The sequence below is a fragment of the Anabrus simplex genome, chromosome 1 (genome assembly GCF_040414725.1).
Source record: "Anabrus simplex isolate iqAnaSimp1 chromosome 1, ASM4041472v1, whole genome shotgun sequence".
In the NCBI taxonomy this organism is placed as follows: Eukaryota; Metazoa; Arthropoda; class Insecta; order Orthoptera; family Tettigoniidae; genus Anabrus; species Anabrus simplex.
The window spans coordinates 1,208,742,290-1,208,762,293 of record NC_090265.1 but is presented as its reverse complement, the minus strand read 5'-3'; the positions used below and the strand labels follow the sequence as shown (position 1 = coordinate 1,208,762,293).

The 20,004-nt window shown below is 38.4% G+C and overlaps 1 protein-coding gene across 1 annotated transcript in view; it reads right to left on the bottom strand.

Moving 5' to 3' along the window:
- Nucleotides 1–20,004, bottom strand: part of Atg6 (Beclin-1-like Atg6) — a 187,684-nt gene that overhangs the window by 48,318 nt on the left and 119,362 nt on the right. The window contains exon 6 of the mRNA XM_067151648.2: nucleotides 6,031–6,304. Within this exon, the coding sequence (XP_067007749.1) occupies nucleotides 6,031–6,304 (274 nt within the window). The remainder of the gene's footprint in view (nucleotides 1–6,030; nucleotides 6,305–20,004) is intronic.

Sequence of the window (20,004 nt, the reverse complement as noted above, 5' to 3'; positions counted from 1 at the left end):
ATCATGTCCGACTTGTTGGCTGAACAGTCAGCGTACTGGCCTTCGGTTCAGAGGGTCCCGGGTTCGAATCCCGGCTGGGTCGGGGATTTTAACCTTAATTGGTTAATTCCAATGGTCCGGGGGCTGGGTGTATGTGTAGTCTTCATCATCATTTCATCCTCATCACGACACGCAGGTAGCCTACGGGCGTCAAATAGAAAGACCTGCAGATAGCGAGCCGAACCCTTTCTGGGATATCCCGGCACTAAAAGCCATACGACATTTCATCAGCCATCATAGCACCTCAGAGTCAATAATCAGGATCCTGATTATGTTCAAAAAATATTGCCTAAGTTCTATATACAGGATTAAAAAGTCTATTTTATAAGTTCTTGTTTTGATTATTTGAAAACAGGATTAGATTATAAGACACCTAAGAATAACTGCTTAGCTATAATTATGGCACTACTGATAATGAGATCATTTAATTAAAATTTAAAATATGTTGACAATCTTGTTAGGATCTTCTTGGTCCGATTGTCTAATACTTCGTTCCAGCTTGAATTTTATCTCAAGAACATTGCATATATTGAATACGTAGATTGCTCAAATAAATATTTGTGATTTTTAAGACATACCACTTAGTCGAGCAGCTTATCTCCTTCATCCCAAGTCTTCCCAGCCCAAACTTTTCAACATTTTTGTAATGCTACTATTTTGTTGGAAATTACCCAGAACAAATCGAGCTGCTTTTCTTTGGATTTTTTCCAGTTCTTGAATCAAGTAATCCTGGTGAGGCTCCCATATACTGGAACCATACTCTAGTTGGGGTCTTACCAGAGACTTATATGCCCTCTCCTTTACATCCTTAGTACAACCCCTAAATACCCTCATAACCATGTGCAGAGATTTGTACCCTTTATTTACAATCATATTTATGTGATTATCCCAATGAAGATCTTTCCTTATATTAATAATCCTCAAAAGGAAGTTTCACCCCATCAACGCAGTAATTAAAACTGAGAGGACTTTTCCTATTTGTGAAACTCACAATCTGACTTTTAACCCTGCTTATCATCATACCATTGCCTACTGTCCATCTCACAATATTATCAAGGTCATTTTGCAGTTGCTCACAATCTTGTAACTTATTTATTACTCTGTACAGGATAATGTCATCTGCAAAAAGCCTTATCTCTGATTCCACTTCTTTACACATATCATCATTGATATATATAAGAAAACATAAAGGTCCAATAATACTGCCTTGAGGAATTCTCCTTTTAATTATTACAGGGACAGATAAAGCTTCGTCTACTCTAATTCTCTGAGTTCTATTTTCTAGAAACATAGCCACCCATTCAGTCACTCTATTGTCAAGTCCAACTGCACTCATTTTTGCCAGTAGTCTCCCATGATCTACCCTGTCAAATGCCTTAGATAGGTCAATCACGATACAGTCCAATTGACCTCCTGCATCCAGGATATCTGCTATATCTTGCTGGAATCCTACAAGTTCAGCTTCAGTGGAATAACCTTTCCTAAACCCAAACTGCCTTCTATCAAACCAGTTATTAATTTTGCAAACATGTCTAATATAATCCGAAAGAATGCTTTCCTAAAGCTTACATGCAATGCATGTCAAACTGACTGGCCTGTAATTTTCAGCTTTATGTCTATCAACCTTTCCTTTATATACGGGAGCTACTATAGCAACTCTCCATTTATTTGGTATAGCTCCTTCATGCAAACAATAATCTTATGAGTACTTCAGATATAGTACTACATCCCAACCCATTGTCCTTAGTATATCCCCCAAAACCTTATCAATTCCAGCTGCTTTTCTCGTTTTCAACTTTTGTATCTTACTGTAAATGTCATTGTTGTCATAGGTAAATTTTAATACTTCTTTAGTATTAGTCACCTCCTCTATCTGGACATTATCCTTGTAACCAACAATCTTTACATACTGCTGACTGAATACTTCTGCCTTTTGAAGATCCTCACATACACACTCCTCTTGTTCATTAATAATAATTTTGTCTCGCTATTTCTAGTCGGGTGCAGCCCTTATAAGGCAGACCCTCCGATGAGGGTGGGCGGCATCTGCCAGGTGTAGGTAACTGCATGTTATTGTGGTGGAGGATAGTGTTATGTATGGTGTGTGAGTTGCAGGGATGTTGGGGACAGCCAAGCCTATTTTCCATTCCTCAACAATTGCTTTAAATCCATCCCGGAGTCTGTTTACATTTTTATTTACTGTTTTCCACCGATCATAGTTACTTTTTTTAAACTCCCTCATGCCTGTTTTATCAGCCACATGGTACTGCCTAATAGTCCTAATTTTAATATCTTCCTTTCCCTCACATTTATTTTTAACTAGAACAAAAACAGCTTCATGATCACTAATACCATCTAATACTTCAGTTTCTCTATAGAGCTCATCTGGTTTTACCAGCACCACATCCAGAATATTCTTCCCTCTAGTTGGTTTCATCACTTTCTGAATCAGATGCCCTTCCAATATTAACTTATTTGCCATTTGTTGGTCATGCTTCCTGTCGTTCACATTACCTTCCCAATTGACATTTGGTAAATTGAGATCACCCACTACAATCACGTTCCTTTCCCTATTGTTTCCCACAAAGCTGATTATCTTATTAAATAATTCTGAATCAGCGTCAGCGCTACCCTTTCTCGGTCTGTACACTCCACAGACATCCAGTTGCCTATTATCTTTAGAGATGAGGCTTACATCTAGAATTTCATGTTTGTCATCTTTAACTTTTTCGTAGCTTACAAATTTTTCTTTCACCGGAAAGAATACTCCCCCTCCTACCATTTCTATGTTATCTCTACGATACACACTCTAGTTCCGTGAGAAAATTTCTGCATCCATTATATCATTTCTCAGCCATTATTCAACTCCTATTACAATATCTGGTAAGTATACAGTATGGCTATTAAATTACTTAATTCTATTCCTTTCTTTACCATACTTCTACAGTTCAGCACTAACATTTTTATGTCATCCCTACTTGACTTCCAGTTCCCTGTTTCCCTGAATGTACCTCCCTATAACCCTTCTAAACAAATTTCCTAACTTATATGTACCACTGCGATTTAAGTGAAGGCCATCTGAGCACAGATCCCTATCTTCTACCCACCCATTAGGATCTAGAAATCTTACTCCCAGTTTTCCACATACCCACTCCATTGTCACATTTAAATCCCCAATCACCTTCCATTCAGTATCCCTCGTACACAGTATTCCACTGATAATCTCCGCTTTTCCTCGACAGTGGAAATGAGCAGCAATGTCATTTGTATTACAACTGTCTTGCCTTTGAGGTGCCATCATATGATTCTAGAATGGTCTTGTTTGTGTACAGGTTTGGTTTTCAGTGGCTTGATGGAAAACACTTGAATGATTGGTTGATGCTGAATGGAACTTCTTTGCATCTCTCATGTCTGCCAGTTCAGTTTATCGTCCAAACACAATGCCAACATTGAACAATGCACAGTGGAATGTAGGGGCTAGCTTGTTTAACCACTGCCATACATCCCATGGTAACCCTTGCATATTAATCATATTACCCAGGTCTTGCCGACACATGTCACTTACGGGAAACAGCCTAATCTTTGACCTTCTCGAGGGTTGACTTGTCACACTGTATATCCCCAAGCATGTTAGAGATAATGTCAGCAGGAATTCAGGTCACTCCTGCAGAATACAGACGGTACCTACAGGAGTTTTAGAGTGCACATTCATACAGGCTGCTATTCTGAACTTTTATCAAGTACTTTGAATTTTCAATGTCTCTTCTGTTTCTCATGCCAAATTAAAGCCCTCCACTTCCACTTACATGAACTCTGGCCCAAAAATAATTTACGGCCCCAGGAGAGAGGGTATCCAAGCATTACAAAGCCCCAGAAGCTGAACTGCTCCATTGCACTACAAACACAATTTAACAGATACACTAACCCTTGCAGAAACATAACTCAAAAACTCCTTTTAATTTCTGGATCACTAATTTGTTTCTAAATTTGTATTTCTGATGTTGCAATGCCTCTCAACTGCAATAAATTGACTTCAAGAAAACCACAGTCATTTTAACATCACAAGCAGTGGCCAGGTAGTATTTCACAAAAAGGAGCTTTAGAATGCACATTCATACAGTTCCTTCCATATGCATAACTGCCAACTTTACAAAACCGAAAATCAGGAGATTTTTATATAAAAATCAGGAAAAAACAAAACTGCTTATTCTACAGTACATGTCTTTCACAATACAGGAGTACAATGGTATATATTATAACGCCTATTGTCTCGAAACCCGACTGTTGCTATACAGGGCTACAAGGCTAAAAATTACACACCTCTATTCCCTCACAGGAAGTACACGAGATGATCAGTCTCTGAAAAGCCTTCCGAAAATAGTATGAACTCATGCTCCACATTTACGAATCAGTCATGCACTTAGATGCCATTACTTAGCAAATGCATTGATTAATATATTGATATACCGAGCTCGATAGCTGCAGTCGCTTAAGTGCGGCTAGTATCCAGTATTCGGGAGATAGTGGGGTCGGACCCCACTGTCGGCAGCCCTGAAGATGGTAAACATTTGCAAATGTTGGGACTGTACCTTAATTAAGGCCACGGACGCTTCCTTCCAACTCCTAGTCCTTTCCTATCCCATCATCGCCATAAGACCTATGTGTGTCGATGCGACGTAAAGCAGCTTGCAAAAAAAATATATATATTGCATCATGTGCCTGTGCATTTATGTGAAGTGCAATGCTATTTATCAAGAAATAAATTAAAATTCGCCAGAATTGTCTCCAAATGGCTCCTAAAATCTCTGGAAAAGTCAACTAGTCCCTATCTTTGAAATTCTGTCACTAAATTACTAAAAAAGACTCCAAATCTAGCAACTAGTCTCTAGAATCTACTAGACTGATGTGTCACATAAAATCAGCTTCATGGTCCGTATCGCACTTACGTACACAGATTCACAACTATTTTTTATTTCCCACCTTGTCGATACACTAAAATTGCAGGTAACTTATTGGTTAAAAGTGGTACATGCTTCGTATATTATAAACATCTTCAGCCACATAACACTGTTTAGAGGAAGTGTCCTTAAATTTAACATAAGACGACTTCCTCTAAAGCATTGATACTTTGTCATTATATGAATTTTTCATCTAAACAGTGTTATGTGACTGAAGATGTTTATAATATATGAAACATGTACCACTTTTAACCAATAAGTTACCTTAAGCAATTTTAGTGTATCGACAAGGTGGAAAATAAAAAATAGTTGCAGACTGATGTGAACGAACACGAACATAGCATGCAAGAACGAGAGGTTGACAATCGATATACGCATCGTGATATACAGGTTTCAATAAACATCGCATTTTCGTGCACATTTCTCGTATTAATAAACGTCAATAGCTCATTTGAAAGCGGCCAATGAGCGAAGAAGTTCCGGGTACTGGCGTACTAGCTGAAATGGTGGGACATGGAAATAAATGTTTGAAATTCACCAAAAAATAAGCTGAAATCAGGAGAAATAATAGAATAATCGAGATTAATAATCTTGACCATAGTGGCCAGTATTTGATCCGTATTGACTTGATCACAACAAATATGTAGGTGGATGGTATTGACTAGGCGGACCATCCACCTACATATTTGTTGTGAATAATCGAGAGGCGGGAAAAACTTTTGAAAATTGGGAGTCTCCCACCTAAATTGGGAAAGTTTGCAGATATGCATATGGTATGTATGGCTCCTAAAGTTCTTAAGTTTATCAAGTTCTTGGTATTTTCATTCATATGAATCAATAGATATTACAATGCAATGTATTGCAAGAAAACCATATATCTGAATAAATGAACATTTTATTCATATGTCTTAAAATGCTACATGAAGTGTAGGCCTACTCACTGATATTTTAAAGTTATTTCATACATCATCATGTAACAGAATATTTAAGAGAGACACTAGAACTAGCACATGACTACATCCTACAGACTTACCTCAATGTAGGAGTGGTTGCCATATGGGACAACCCTGTATCTTTCGAAAGTCAGATTCATTTTTCGAGCAAGAGCAGTGAGCAATAATGCTGTTTGGCCCCAAGCAGCATTAATTTCACTCCAGTCCACAGGTGCACTTGGTAATCGGCCAAGGCGAAAATTGTTGATAGTTCCAAAATGTCCACTATGCCAAATATGAAAAGTGGCATTGAAGACATTAGTCTTTTTTAGCTTGTCAAGTTGTGCTTGAGCATAGTGTAGCTGACACTCCAAACTGGAGGAATAAAAAAAGAAAAAGAACAAAAGGGATTAAAAGGCATGCACCAACTCAGTTAAAAATGTTCCTATTAATACCTTGACACTCTTATTCATTAACAATGCCTTAACTTTATTAACTCATCCTTACTACTCTTTTTTGTGCTTAAATATGAATCCACCAGGCGAGTTGGCTGTGCGGTCAGGGGCACGCAGCTGTGAACTCGCATCCGGGAGATAGTGGGTTCGAATCCCACTGTCGGCAGCCCTGAAGATAGTTTTCCGTGGCTTTCCATTTGCACACCAGGCCTTACCTTAATTAAGGCCACGGCCACTTCCTTCCAACTCCTAGGCCTTTCCTATCCCATCGTCGCCATAAGACCTATCTGTGTCGGTGCGACGTAAAGCAACTAGCAAAGAAATCTGAATCCTACAACACGAACATACCACACCAGAAAGTAACATAATTCCCTATTTGGTCACATATTTTTTGATATTATATACAATAGTATGCTGTATGAGGCACTGAACCAAGTAACCATGAGGTCAATAGCAATAAATAATTCATAAAATTCCTTGACTTAAAACAAGCTCCTTCAGCAGCTATGCACTTCTCCCAACAATTTACTGGCGACTCCTTACCAATTCGAAAAGAAAACTGGTTCCTTGCTATAAAGGCAAGAAAGCCATACAATAACATTTTTATGCTTCTTCTGTTTTCAGCAGGTAATTGTTTAAAAGGATGAAAAGATGGTCATGCAGGATGTGTGATGAGTCTTGTGCATAATTGTATACTTCTACATCTGTCATACTGCACACACATTTCCTTTTGCATTATCAAGTAGGGATGACAGGACCCTTTCCATCAAAGATGACTGTTGGCACACAGCAGGGTAATAGGACCATTTCTGTTCATCAAGGATGAGTATCCTAGTGGCACACATCATCTAACACAATTAATTATGTCACAGTAGGTGCTGAAGGTACTATTATCAAGACATTCAGTGGTCTACTTTGGTTTAACCCTTTTAGGACTAGGTATATTCAAGGAGGGCACACCTAAGAAGACTAGCTGTTTAGCAAGTGGAATGATGAAAAAGACCAAGGCGTTCGAGGTATATTTTTCACATCTCCCTTCAGTAATCTAAACTTAGGTTGTATAAGATGTTTTATTGAGAGTCTTTTTTGCAAAATCTTGAAGAAACAACTCTTTTTCTTATGAGATTTAAATGAGGTGGTTTGAATACAATTAATATTTTAATAAAAACAATATTGTTCAAATACACAAAAAATGTTTGATAAATATCAAAATGAAATATCTCTAGCTTCAAAATTAAGCAAAATATTTATCTATGGGAAATGTAACATTTACGTTCCATACGTAATAAATGCCCTGACCTGGAAGGAGCTGGATAAAATGAGAGGAGGAGAGGAGGAGGTTAACTTTTGTTCATTGGAAGCGACAACGCGCGATTGCGAGAGGAGGCAATTACGTGCGCATTGATGATACAGATGTTGATTCCCAAACGGAATCTGAAATATTTGTTCCGAATGAGTAAATTTATAATACCAATACAAATGGTCCGTTATTGGACATTATAAATTGTCCAGCTAACTCATTCCTGGTTGCCAGCGTTTCGCCCCCGTGTACTAGGCTGGGCTCATCAGTTGGTACCTAGCACACCTACCAAGACGCATGGCCAGTGTATACCGTGGAGGCCACTACGTAGGCTAATTGTAGCCATCGGCAGTGCCAATGCACTATGAGAGACTTTGTCTTATTACCAAATATTGCTGCCTGCTTGGCCATCATATGATACTGATGTTGATTCCCATAGGGAATCTGAAATATTTTTTCCGAATGAGTAAATTTATAATACCAATATAAATGGTCCGTTATTGGATTATAAATTTTCCAGCTAACTCATTCCTGGTTGCCAGCGTTTCGCCTCCGTGTACTAGGCTGGGCCCATCAGTTGGTACCTAGCACACCTACCAAGACGCATGGCCAGTGCATACCGTGGAGGCCACTACGTAGGCTAATTGTAGCCACCGGCAGTGCCAATGCACTATGAGAGACTTTGTCTCATTACCAAAAAAGGTTGTATAAAGGTTGTAGCCTTTTCAATTTATGGTCCGTACTAAGCATTCAGGAATGTTCTAATGATATTGCAGGTCTTCAAAATTGCAGCTTTTTGTGCCACATTGTGAGTGTAGATGGGGAGCTGTAGTTTCATTAAGTTTTCTGGAAATGATTTTGGTGTGAGTCCAGTTGGAGAAAGGAGAAAAGGAAGAATTGTCACCCTGTCTTGTTTCCAGATTCTTTCTACTTCCATAGCCAGATGAGTATATTTATTGACCTTCTCTCTGTATTTCTGTCTCATATTGCGGTCATTCAGGATAGTGATGTAATTTATATATGTGTGTGTAGATTCTTTTTGTCTGTTAATGTTATGTCTAGTCTAGTGTGGAGTTGTTTTATCTGTTTGTATCGCAATTTTTGGTAATGAGACGAAGTCTCTCATAGTGCATTGCCACTGCCGGTGGCTACAATTAGCCTACGTAGTGGCCTCCACAGTATGCACTGGCCATGCGTCTTGGTAGGTGTGCTAGGTACCAACTGATGAGCCCAGCCTAGTACACGGGGGCGAAATGCTGGCAACCAGGAATGAGTTAGCTGGAAAATTTATAATGTCCAATAATGGACCATTTATATTGGTATTATAAATTTACTCATTTGGAACAAATATTTCAGATTGCCTATGGGAATCAACATCTGTTCATCTGCTGGCCAAGCAGGCATCAATTTTTGGTAATGAGACAAAGTCTTTCATAGTGCATTGGTACTGCCGGTGGCTACAATTAGCCTATGTAGTGGCCTTCACGATATGCACTGGCCATGCGTCTTGGTAGGTGTGCTAGGTACCAACTGATGAGCCCAGCCTAGTGCACGGGAGCAAAATGCTGGCATCCAGGAATGAGTTAGCTGGAAAATTTATGATGTCCAATAACGGACCATTTATATTGGTATTATAAATTTACTCATTTGGAACAAATATTTCAAATTCCCTATGGGAATCAACATGTGTATCATCTGATGGCCAAGCAGGCATCAATTAGCCTATGTAGTGACCTCCACGGTATGCACTGGCCATGCGTCTTGGTAGGTGTGCTAGGTACCAAGTGATGAGCCCAGCCTAGTGCACGGGGGTGAAACGCTGGCAACCAGGAATGAGTTAGATGGAAAATTTATAATGTCCAATAAAGGCCCATTTATATTGGTATTACATGTGTATAAGTGTGCCCGATTCCACCGCATAGAGTTAAACAAAACTGCATCTACTGTAAGTGACCTGGAGCAGCCAAATTCACGCGAATACAGCCGACAGATCCTCCTCAATAATATACAAGTAATAATAATAATAACGTAAATGTTTCCACCTTTTCAATACAATATATTCACAAAATTACAAAATTATACGGTACTAGTTTCGACCCATCTAGGGGTCATCATCAGCCGTATTGGAGCAAAGATCATTTGTGGCGAAATCCTAAGACAATATTATTTTAAAGAATAACAAGTGAAATGAGATGTTATGGTAATAGTTAATAATACAAGGAATATACATACTAAGAGGTTTTTAACAAAGAATAAAGTATAAATGGGGTGTTGTAAAAATTATAATCATGGAAATCAGTAAGTTCTTGTATTGAAATGAAATATGGCTTAGGAAGAGGGCTTAAGGTGGGGCTGAAGGGTGCGGGAGAAAGTGTAATTGTCTTGGAAAAGTACCTTTGATTAAATTTAGGATTGAGTTTAGGTTGGCTGCATTATTGTTTCTGAGGAAAGTGATAAATAGATCGAAGAGTATGTTGGGTTTCTCTGAGATTTCATTGAGATTGTGACTGGCATTAAAGTATTGGTCTAGGTGTATGTAGTAATTTTCCATTATGTTCAGTAAAGGGCCCTTGTTTGCTAATACGAGGATGTCCATGTCTTGTTCAATATTGGTGAAATTATGGTTATAATCTTGCATGTGTTGGCCGATGGCTGAAAACTTGTTGTATTTTATTGCGTTAGTGTGCTCGTGGTATCTGATAATGAAGTTTCTCCCGGTTTGCCAGATGTAGGTTTTTTTACAGGTGGTACATTTGATCCTATAAACTCCTGATTTTAAAAAACTGCTGGTCTTGTTGATGTGTGAAGTATTGTATAAAACATTCATAACCATCAAAGATCCTCCTCAAACGGGATTTGCCGCTTGTAGTCGCCAGTACACTGCGGTTTCTACAAGCACTTTGTTGTATCCCATGATCATATGCAACATTATTATTTTATTATTTATTTTACAACTTTATAGGTTCTAATATCACACGTATTTCAATATTTTACATATAAGAAATAGTGCTTAATCATAATTTACATAACATTACAATATACACCTTCATTATTCTCTTCGTTATAAATGTTGTAGCTTTTTCAATTTGTGGTCCATACTAAGCATTCAAGAATTTTTGTTGTTGTTGTTGTTGCTGCTTTACGTCGCAACGACACAGATATGTCTTATGGCGACGATGTTCAAGAATGTTTTGACGATGTTGCAGATCTTCAAAATTGCAGCCTTTTGTGCCACATTGTGAGTGTAGATGGGGGAATTGTAGTTTCATTAAGTTTTTTGGAAATGATTGGTGTGAGTCCAGTGGGAGAAAGGAGAAAAGGAAGAATTGTCACACTGTCTTGTTTCCAGATTCTTTCTACTTCCATAGCCAGACGAGTATATTTATTGACATTCACCCTGTATTTCTGTCTCATATTGTGGTCATTCAGGATAGTGATGTAACTGATATATGTGTGTTGATTCTTTTTGTCTGTTTATGTTATGTCTAGTCTAGTGTGGAGTTGTTTTATCTGTATTTTCATTTTCCAGTACATTTAGTGGGGAGTATTTGTAGTAAGTCACTCTGATATCGTTCTACGTTGCGATTTTATTTTACGTAAATAAATATCACACAAGAACACGTTCACATCCTGATATAAATGACTTTATTTACACTGTACGTCACAACACACAATTATACAGAGTCGCAAATGACACTATATACAACACTCAATAGCTGAGTACCCTGAAGTCGTTTCTGACAAGTACAGATATCAACAACACTGATGCGCACACTATAACATACTCTCTCTTGAATTCACCGCCTCACTCACTTGAGCCCAATACTCACTCCACCTCGGAGCCCAACAGTCACTCCCAGTCCATCACTTGCCTCAGTCCCAAGAACTAAGAACTGCGAACTTAGAACTAAGAACTGCCTTCACTGACTGACAGCTCGATATTTATACTACTCGATCAACCATCTAGAATGATCGACTTCTGGAAGAGTTCTTACAACACTAAGGGAGCACACTCGAAACATCGATCGACCAGCTAGTCGAATGGGTACTCGAACATTCCTTTCCTATTTAAAACTGTACATGGAAATATCTACAACATTTGTAATGTCTCTACATGTATCTGGATAATAAAACCTTGCCATAAGTTTCCAGAACCTTTCACCTATACCAAATTATAGTACAATAAGTCTAACATACGAACATTATGGAATTTTCTACCGCTTTCGACTCTATAGATTTTGAGGTTAAACAATACGTATTTGAGGTTATACAATTCTATACTACATATTTACAGGGAAATCATATATTAATCATATTTAACATTTAATAAAAGATAGCTTAGCATTAAATAAACTATAATTAAAATATATATTAAACACAATAACTGAAGGTTTTACGTCAGTTATGATGTCGTACCTACGACACTGTTCTGGATCAAAGATCGGGCTAGGGCAATTTCTTGGTGTATAACTTTGGCTACATCATTACGTCTGTCAGTGTACGATGTTGGCACTGGTAATCCTGCACTCGTCATTCTTAGTAGCAGGATCTTTAAGGACATGTTTGCTGTAACTCTTTGTTGAGATTATTATTATTATTATTATTATTATTATTATTATTATTAAAAACACCCCTATGGAATATGAAAGATAAAGGCTATCATTCTTGAGATATACAATGCAAACTATGGGCGAATGTTACAGAGGAAGTGGGTGTTGATAATGGTATGTACAACCTGTGACAATGAAGTTCGGTGAATGGAGTAAGAACGGCCGATCTGGCAACACTGGCGACAGGCAACACTGCACCTGCGTAGCAGCAGGTTTTGACCACCTGCTCGCAACGTTGTTCAGTTGAGCATCGTGTGTGTGCCGTGTAAGACCTGTTTGACACAGTGCGTGTTTAGTGCGTTGGTTCTGAACTGCGAACAGGAACATGAATGACTAAAAGATCAATGTACAGTTTTGTTTTAAGCTTGGCAAGACACCAAATTAAACGCATGCGATGCTGGTACGTGTTTATGAAGATCAAGCACTGTCCTTGAAGTGTGTGTATGAGTGGTTTGCCCGTTTTTGAGGAGGCCGGGAAAGTGTTTCTGACAACCCCTGTAGCGGAAGACCGGCGACCGCCATCAGTGACGAAAACATTAAGAAGGTGAGGACATTAATCACAAACGATCAGCGATTAACTGTGCGCATGAGAGCGGATAACTACAGATTAACTGTGAATCTGTGCGACAAATCGATACCCAGAAGTTAGGGAAGAGGAAAACGTGTTTTTGTCTTGTGCCAAATCACTTGACTAACGATCAGAAGCAGGCACGCTTGGAGGCTTCACAGGATTTTGTCGAAACGGTCGATGCGACACCAAACTTCTTGAACTGTATCATCACTGAGGATGAAACCTGGTGTCTCAGGTACAACCCTGAAACAAAACGGCAAAGCATGGAATGGCATTCTCCAGGAAACCCTCGTTGGAAAAAGGTCAGAGCCGAAAATTCACGACTCAAACTCGCTTTGAAAGGAAAGAGATTTGACGATATTCCTGACATCCAACGAAACGTGACGAGGCTTTTGAACACCATCCCAAAGGAAGCCTTCTTGCAAAGTTTCCAGGACATGTATCACTGATCTCAGCAGTGCACAGTTATGGGAGGGGACTATTTCGAAGGACAGTAAGGTCACTGTCGTACACTGTTTATCTATGTTCATAGTACAGGACTATTCACCGAACTTTATTGTCACAGGTTGTATGTCAACCCCCTTAGTCCCCTTTCTTCATACGCAGTCTGCGATGAGGTGGGATGAATTTACATGGTGTGATTTACGGCTAGATCCCTTTCTGACGCCAACCTCAGTTGAGGAGCTAACGAAAATCATATGATGATGGTGAATGAAACTGGATAAGGAGGTGGAAGGAATCGGCTGTGGCCTAGTGAACAGCAAATGTCCTGGCATTTGCCTGCAAGTGATAATGGGAAACCACAAAAAAACATTCTCAGGACAGCTGGCGGTGTGGTCGAACCTACATGCCTCCTGAATGCAGAGCTTGTCTACATAGAGCCGCAGCGCGTTAACACGCGTGGCTACTCCACTGAGTGTGTGTTAATAATCGTAAGTAGTCTTATTAAATGGTTATTTACAATATAATATACTTATAATTCCAGTAACATGCTATAATTTATCCACAGCAGCGTAGCTCATCTGCTGAACAAACAAAATTGTGGCTTCCAAGTACTAATACCAAACAGCATAAGCGAAGGAAAAGGAATGATACATTTTTTATCATAGGTAATAAATTTCATATTATTCCATATTGAAGAGTAATATAATGTAAAACAAAACCTAAAGGTTTCCACCTATTCAATACTATTTACTGTAAACTTAAAAAAGTTACATATATTTAATGAAACTAGTCTTGGTTTTGCTAGAGACCATCATCAGTCATAAGTTGACCTTCAATTCTTTTAAAAATTCAAAGCTTTTAGAAAAGTATTCATATCACTTACGGTACTACAGATTCTCAGTTAAACGTTTCAAAGGTGTTACTGTCTCCCTGAAGTGTGACATTTTGGCTATTCTTGGCCTATTGCATTCAGAACGTAGTTTCCGGATGTTTCTGGACGCATCCGATAATAATCAAAGAACTTCTGAGGGTCCTTGTTCAAATCATCGAACAGATGATGGATTTTCTCATTGGCTTCCTATTAGCTAATCGAGTTTACCCAACACCGAAGTCTTCTTTTGCGATTTCTCCTCCAACGCCTCATCAGGAAGGGAATCGCCAGAAAGTATATTAAAACCTTATCATCCATCTCACAGAATCATTAACAACTTGACAACGCCTACTACAGACACTCACACAGACCTGTACAGAGTACAGATGCCAAATGACAGTCATGCAACGTCACCTGCAGTGAAAACTCCCAGTCGTTTACAGTCGTACGAATTGAAGTCGGCTGTAGTTGCCTGATCTCACAGTCATATGTAGTCGGTTGCAGTGGACAAGCAGCCTTATTGTAAACTTGCCCTGAACTCTCCAAAAAACTCAGCACAGCAGTAAGCATACATTGCTTGTCTAAACTTTATACATGCAGAACCAGAACCTCTGAATAATACTGATACACACCTATAATGTAACAAACTGAAATTGACCCAATAATGTTCAGAAATGTGTTTCCATTTGTTTTCCATGCTATGAAAATTTATTTACAAACATGTTTTTCAATCAATCACTACTGATCTGCATTTAGGGCAGTCACCCAGGTGGCAGATTCCCTATCTGTTGTTTTCCTAGGCTTTTCTTAAATGATTGCAAAGAAACTGGAAATTTATTGAACATCTCCCTTGGTAAGTTATTCCAATCCCTAACTCCCGATCCTATAAATGAATATTTGCCCCAATCTGTCCTCTTGAATTCCAACTTTATCTTCATACTGTGATCTTACCTATTTTTAAAGACACCATCCAAACTTATTCGTCCACTGATCTCCTCCCACCTGATACCACTTAGTCGAGCAGCTCGTCTCCTTTCTCCCAAGTCTTCCCAGCCCAAACATTGCAACATTTTTGTAACGCTACTCTTTTGTCGGAAATCGCCCAGAACAAATCGAACTGCTTTTCTTTGGATTTTTTCCAGTTCCTGAATCAAGTAATCCTGGTGAGGGTCCCATACACTGGAACCATACTCTAGTTGGCATCTCACCAGAGACAAATATGCTCTCTCCTTTACATCCTTACTACAACCCCTAAATACTCTCATGACCATGTGCAGAGATCAGTACCCTTTATTTACAATCATATTTATGTGATTACCCCAATGAAGATCTTTCTTTATATTAATACCCAGGTACTTACAATGATCCCCAAAGGGAACTTTCACCCCCATCAACGCAGTAATTAAAACTGAGAGAACTTTTCCTATTTGTGAAACTCACAACCTGACTTTTACCGCTGTTTATCATCATACCATTGCCTATCGTCCATCTCACAACATTATCGAGGTCATTTTGCAGTTGCTCACAATCTTGTAATATTTATTACTCTGTACAGAATAACATCATCTGCGAAAAGCCTTATCTCTGATTCCACTTCTTTACACATATCATTGATATATATAAGAAAACATAAAGGTCCAATAATACTGCCTTGAGGAATTCCCCTTTTAATTATTACAGGGACAGATAAAGCTTCACCTAGTCTCATTCTCTGAGTTCTATTTTCTAGAAACAGAGCCACTTATTCAGTCACTTTTTTTAAAGTCCAATTGCACTTTTTTTGCCAGTAGTCTCCCATGATCTACCCTATCAAATGTCTTAGGCAGGTCAATCGCGATACAGTCCAATTGACCTGAATCCAGGATATCTGCTATATCGTGCTGGAATCCTACAAGTTGGGCTTCAGTGGAATAACCTTTCCTAAACCCAAACTGCCTTCTATCAAACCAGTTATTAATTTTGCAAACATGTCTTATATAATCAGAATGCTTTCCCAAAGCTTACATACAATGCATGTCAAACTGACTGGCCTGTAATTTTCAGCTTTATGTCTATCACCCTTTCCTTTATATACAGGGGCTACTATAGCAACTCTCCTTTCATCTGGCAAAATTCCTTCATGCAAACAATAATCAAACAAGTACTTCAGATATGGTACTATATCCCAACCCATTGTCTTTAGTATATCCCCCGAAACCTTATCAATTCCAGCTGCTTTTCTAGTTTTCAACTTTTGTATCTTACTGTAAATGTCACTGCTGTCATAGGTAAATTTTAATATTTCTTTAGTATTAGTCACCTCCTCTATCTGGACATTATCCTTGTAATCAACAATCTTTACATACTGCTGACTGAATACTTCTGCCTTTTGAAGATCTTCGCATACACACTCCCCTTGCTCATTAATGATTCCTGGAATGTTCTCCTTGGAACCTGTTTCTGCCTTAAAGTACCTATACCTACACTTCCACTTTTCACTAAAATTAGTGTGGCCACCAATTATGCTTGCCATCATGTTATCCTTAGCCGACTTCTTTGCTAGATTCAATTTCCTAGTAAGATCCTTCAATTTCTCCTTACTTCCACAGCCATTTCTAACTCTATTTCTTTCCAACCTGCACCTCCTTCTTAGTCTCTTTACTTCTCTGTTATAATATAGTGGATCTTCACCATTCCTTACCACCTTTAAAGGTACAAACCTATTTTCAAATTCCTCAACAATTGCTTTAAACCCATCCCAGAGTCTGTTTACATTTTTATTTACTGTTTTCCACCGATCATAGTTACTTATTAAAAACTCCCTCATGCCTGTTTTATCAGCCACATGGTACTGCCTAATAGTCCTAATTTTAATATCTTCCTTTCCCTCACATTTATTTTTAACTAGAACAAAAACAGCTTCATGATCACTAATACCATCTAATACTTCAGTTTCTCTATAGAGCTCATCTGGTTTTACCAGCACCACATCCAGAATATTCTTCCCTCTAGTTGGTTTCATCACTTTCTGAATCAGATGCCCTTCCAATATTAACTTATTTGCCATTTGTTGGTCATGCTTCCTGTCGTTCGCATTACCTTCCCAATTGACATTTGGTAAATTGAGATCATCCGCTACAATCACGTTCCTTTCCCTATTGTTTCCCACAAAGCTGATTATCTTATTAAATAATTCTGAATCAGCGTCAGCACTACCCTTTCTCGGTCTGTACACTCCACAGATATCCAGTTGCCTATTATCTTTAGAGATGAGCCTTACATCTAGAATTTCATGTTTGTCATCTTTAACTTTTTCGTAGCTTACAAATTTTTCTTTCACCGGAAAGAATACTCCCCCTCCTACCATTTCTATGTTATCTCTACGATACACACTCTAGTTCCGTGAGAAAATTTCTGCATCCATTATATCATTTCTCAGCCATGATTCAACTCCTATTACAATATCTGGTAAGTATACAGTATAGCTATTAAATTAATTATATTCCTTTCTTTACAATACTTCTACAGTTCAGCACTAACAGTTTTATATCCCTACTTGATTTCCAGTTCCCTTAACAGCACTCCCTAGGCCACCCTGTTTCCCTGAATGTACCTCCCTATAACCCTTCGAAACAAATTTCCTAACTTATACGTACCACTGCGGTTTAAGTGAAGGCCATCTGAGCGTAGATCCCTATCTCCTACCCACCCATTAGGATCTAGAAATTTCACTCCCAGTTTCCTACATACCCACTCCATAGTCTCATTTAAATCCCCAATCACCTTCCAGTCAGTATCCCTCCTACACAGTATTCCACTGATAACAATGCACATGCCATCGCATCCTTCTTGGCATTTGCTACACACAGTTTTTGACCTTTTTCTAACTCCTTCTGTCTTACTGCATGACCAGCATGTTTTTTCCTTTCTTCCTGGAAGTTTAACAAGTTCTACAGGTCCTCGAAAATCATCATTTGAAGGCCTAATGGATGCCGATTTCTTTTTCTCCTGGAATCATTGATTGGACACATCAATTACTGAGACAAAGAACTGGTACCTTGGCATGACTTTGAAACCATGTTTAGTATAGTTATCTTTATATAATATGTATTCATTCAATGTCATTCTGGAAAATAAACTCAATGTCACTTTTTTTCAATATATATACAAACAAGGGTGCAGACCATCTTGAGAACTTCTAACGGGGCCTGCGGGGAACATTACACGTTTTTCACGTGTTATATGCAGTTATCGGTTCACAAGATCTTAAAGGTTGAAAGGTTCATTGGTTCCCTTTTGAAACCCACTACAATATAAAATAGACAGATCCATCGCTATAAGAGGATGTTTACCTCTAATTTGAATGTTTCTTATGCACACTTTTTTAGGTGAGACATGTTTAATTTGGTTTCCCATTACATCAAGACACTGTGTATTAACATATCAATGAACACTTTTTAAGACTTTCATGAGACTGGTTTGCATGCAAAAAATATGTTTTTATGAGTCGACAGATGCACTCTTTTTGATGGGTTCAATTTCATTCCATAATCATCAACTTACAGCATGCATTCAGATAATTTTGCACTCCCTCCTCTGTTTCATCCCATATTGTCACAGCATCTGGAAACACCAGAGCCTGAAGATCTTTATTACCTTTTAGTTTAGTTCCTTTCAAATGGTATCCATAACTGCTATGAATAGAAGAGGTGATAAGGCTCTTCCCTGTTGTACACCTCTGGTTGTATTGAATCATTCAGAGTGACCATCTCCAATACTGATACAGCTTTTGCAATTAGTATATAGCATTCCGATCTTCCTAATAATGTACTCTGGTACACAAAGTTTTCTAAGACTTTTCCAAATAGCTGATCTAGGAACATTATCACACGCCTTTTCAAGGTCCACAAACACAGTAATTAGGTCTTTTCCTCTTTCTCAGTGTTTCTCTGCTAACATCCTCAAAGCAAATATCAGATCTGTTGTGCTTCTTCCAGCCCTAAAGCCACGTTGTTCCTCTTCTAAGATAGGCTCTAGTATATCCCTTACTCTGGCTTCAATGATCCTCTCCATAATTTTTAAGGCCATGTGATAGGAGGGTAATACCTCTGTCATTTTCACTTTTCCTTCTACCCCCTTTATTAAAGATAGGACTTTCATGAGACTGGTTTGCATGCAAAAGATATTATGTTTTTATGACTCGATAGATGCACCCTTTTGTCCAATCTTCAGGTAATTTGTTATCCTTCCATATTGTTCTGAGAACTCTATACAGCCACTGTATTCCTGGTGGACCCCAGCAGTTTTAATCATGTCAGCTGTAACTTCATCAGGTCCTGCTGACTTACCACTTCTCATCTAATGGAGAGCTTGCTCTACTTCTGTCCATGTAATTGGGACATCTTCCTCTATTGTTTTCTGTCCTACATTCTCAACAGAGATCTCATTAGGGCCATTTATGAGCTTGTCAAAATAATGTCCCATTATATCCCCCGACATCTTTCATATTGCAAACTATATTCCCATCTGCTGCCTCCAGAGCTGTAATTGCTTCTTTATCTGATCTTTTACTTTTTACTATTCCATACAACATTTTCATATTCTCTTTACCATCTTCATCCAGTTTAGTAGTAAATTCTTCCCAAATTTTCTCTTTTTCTTCCTGTACAATTCTCTTACTTCCAACTTCCTGTATCTACATTCTTTCGCCATCTCTTCCAATTTATTGTTGTCTATTCGGTCGCTGTTGATTCTTCTATCAGACTTAGCCACATCAAGAGCTTTTTTGGCTTTATTCCTTTTCATTATGGCTTCTTTCACTTTATCATTCCACCAAGATGTTCTT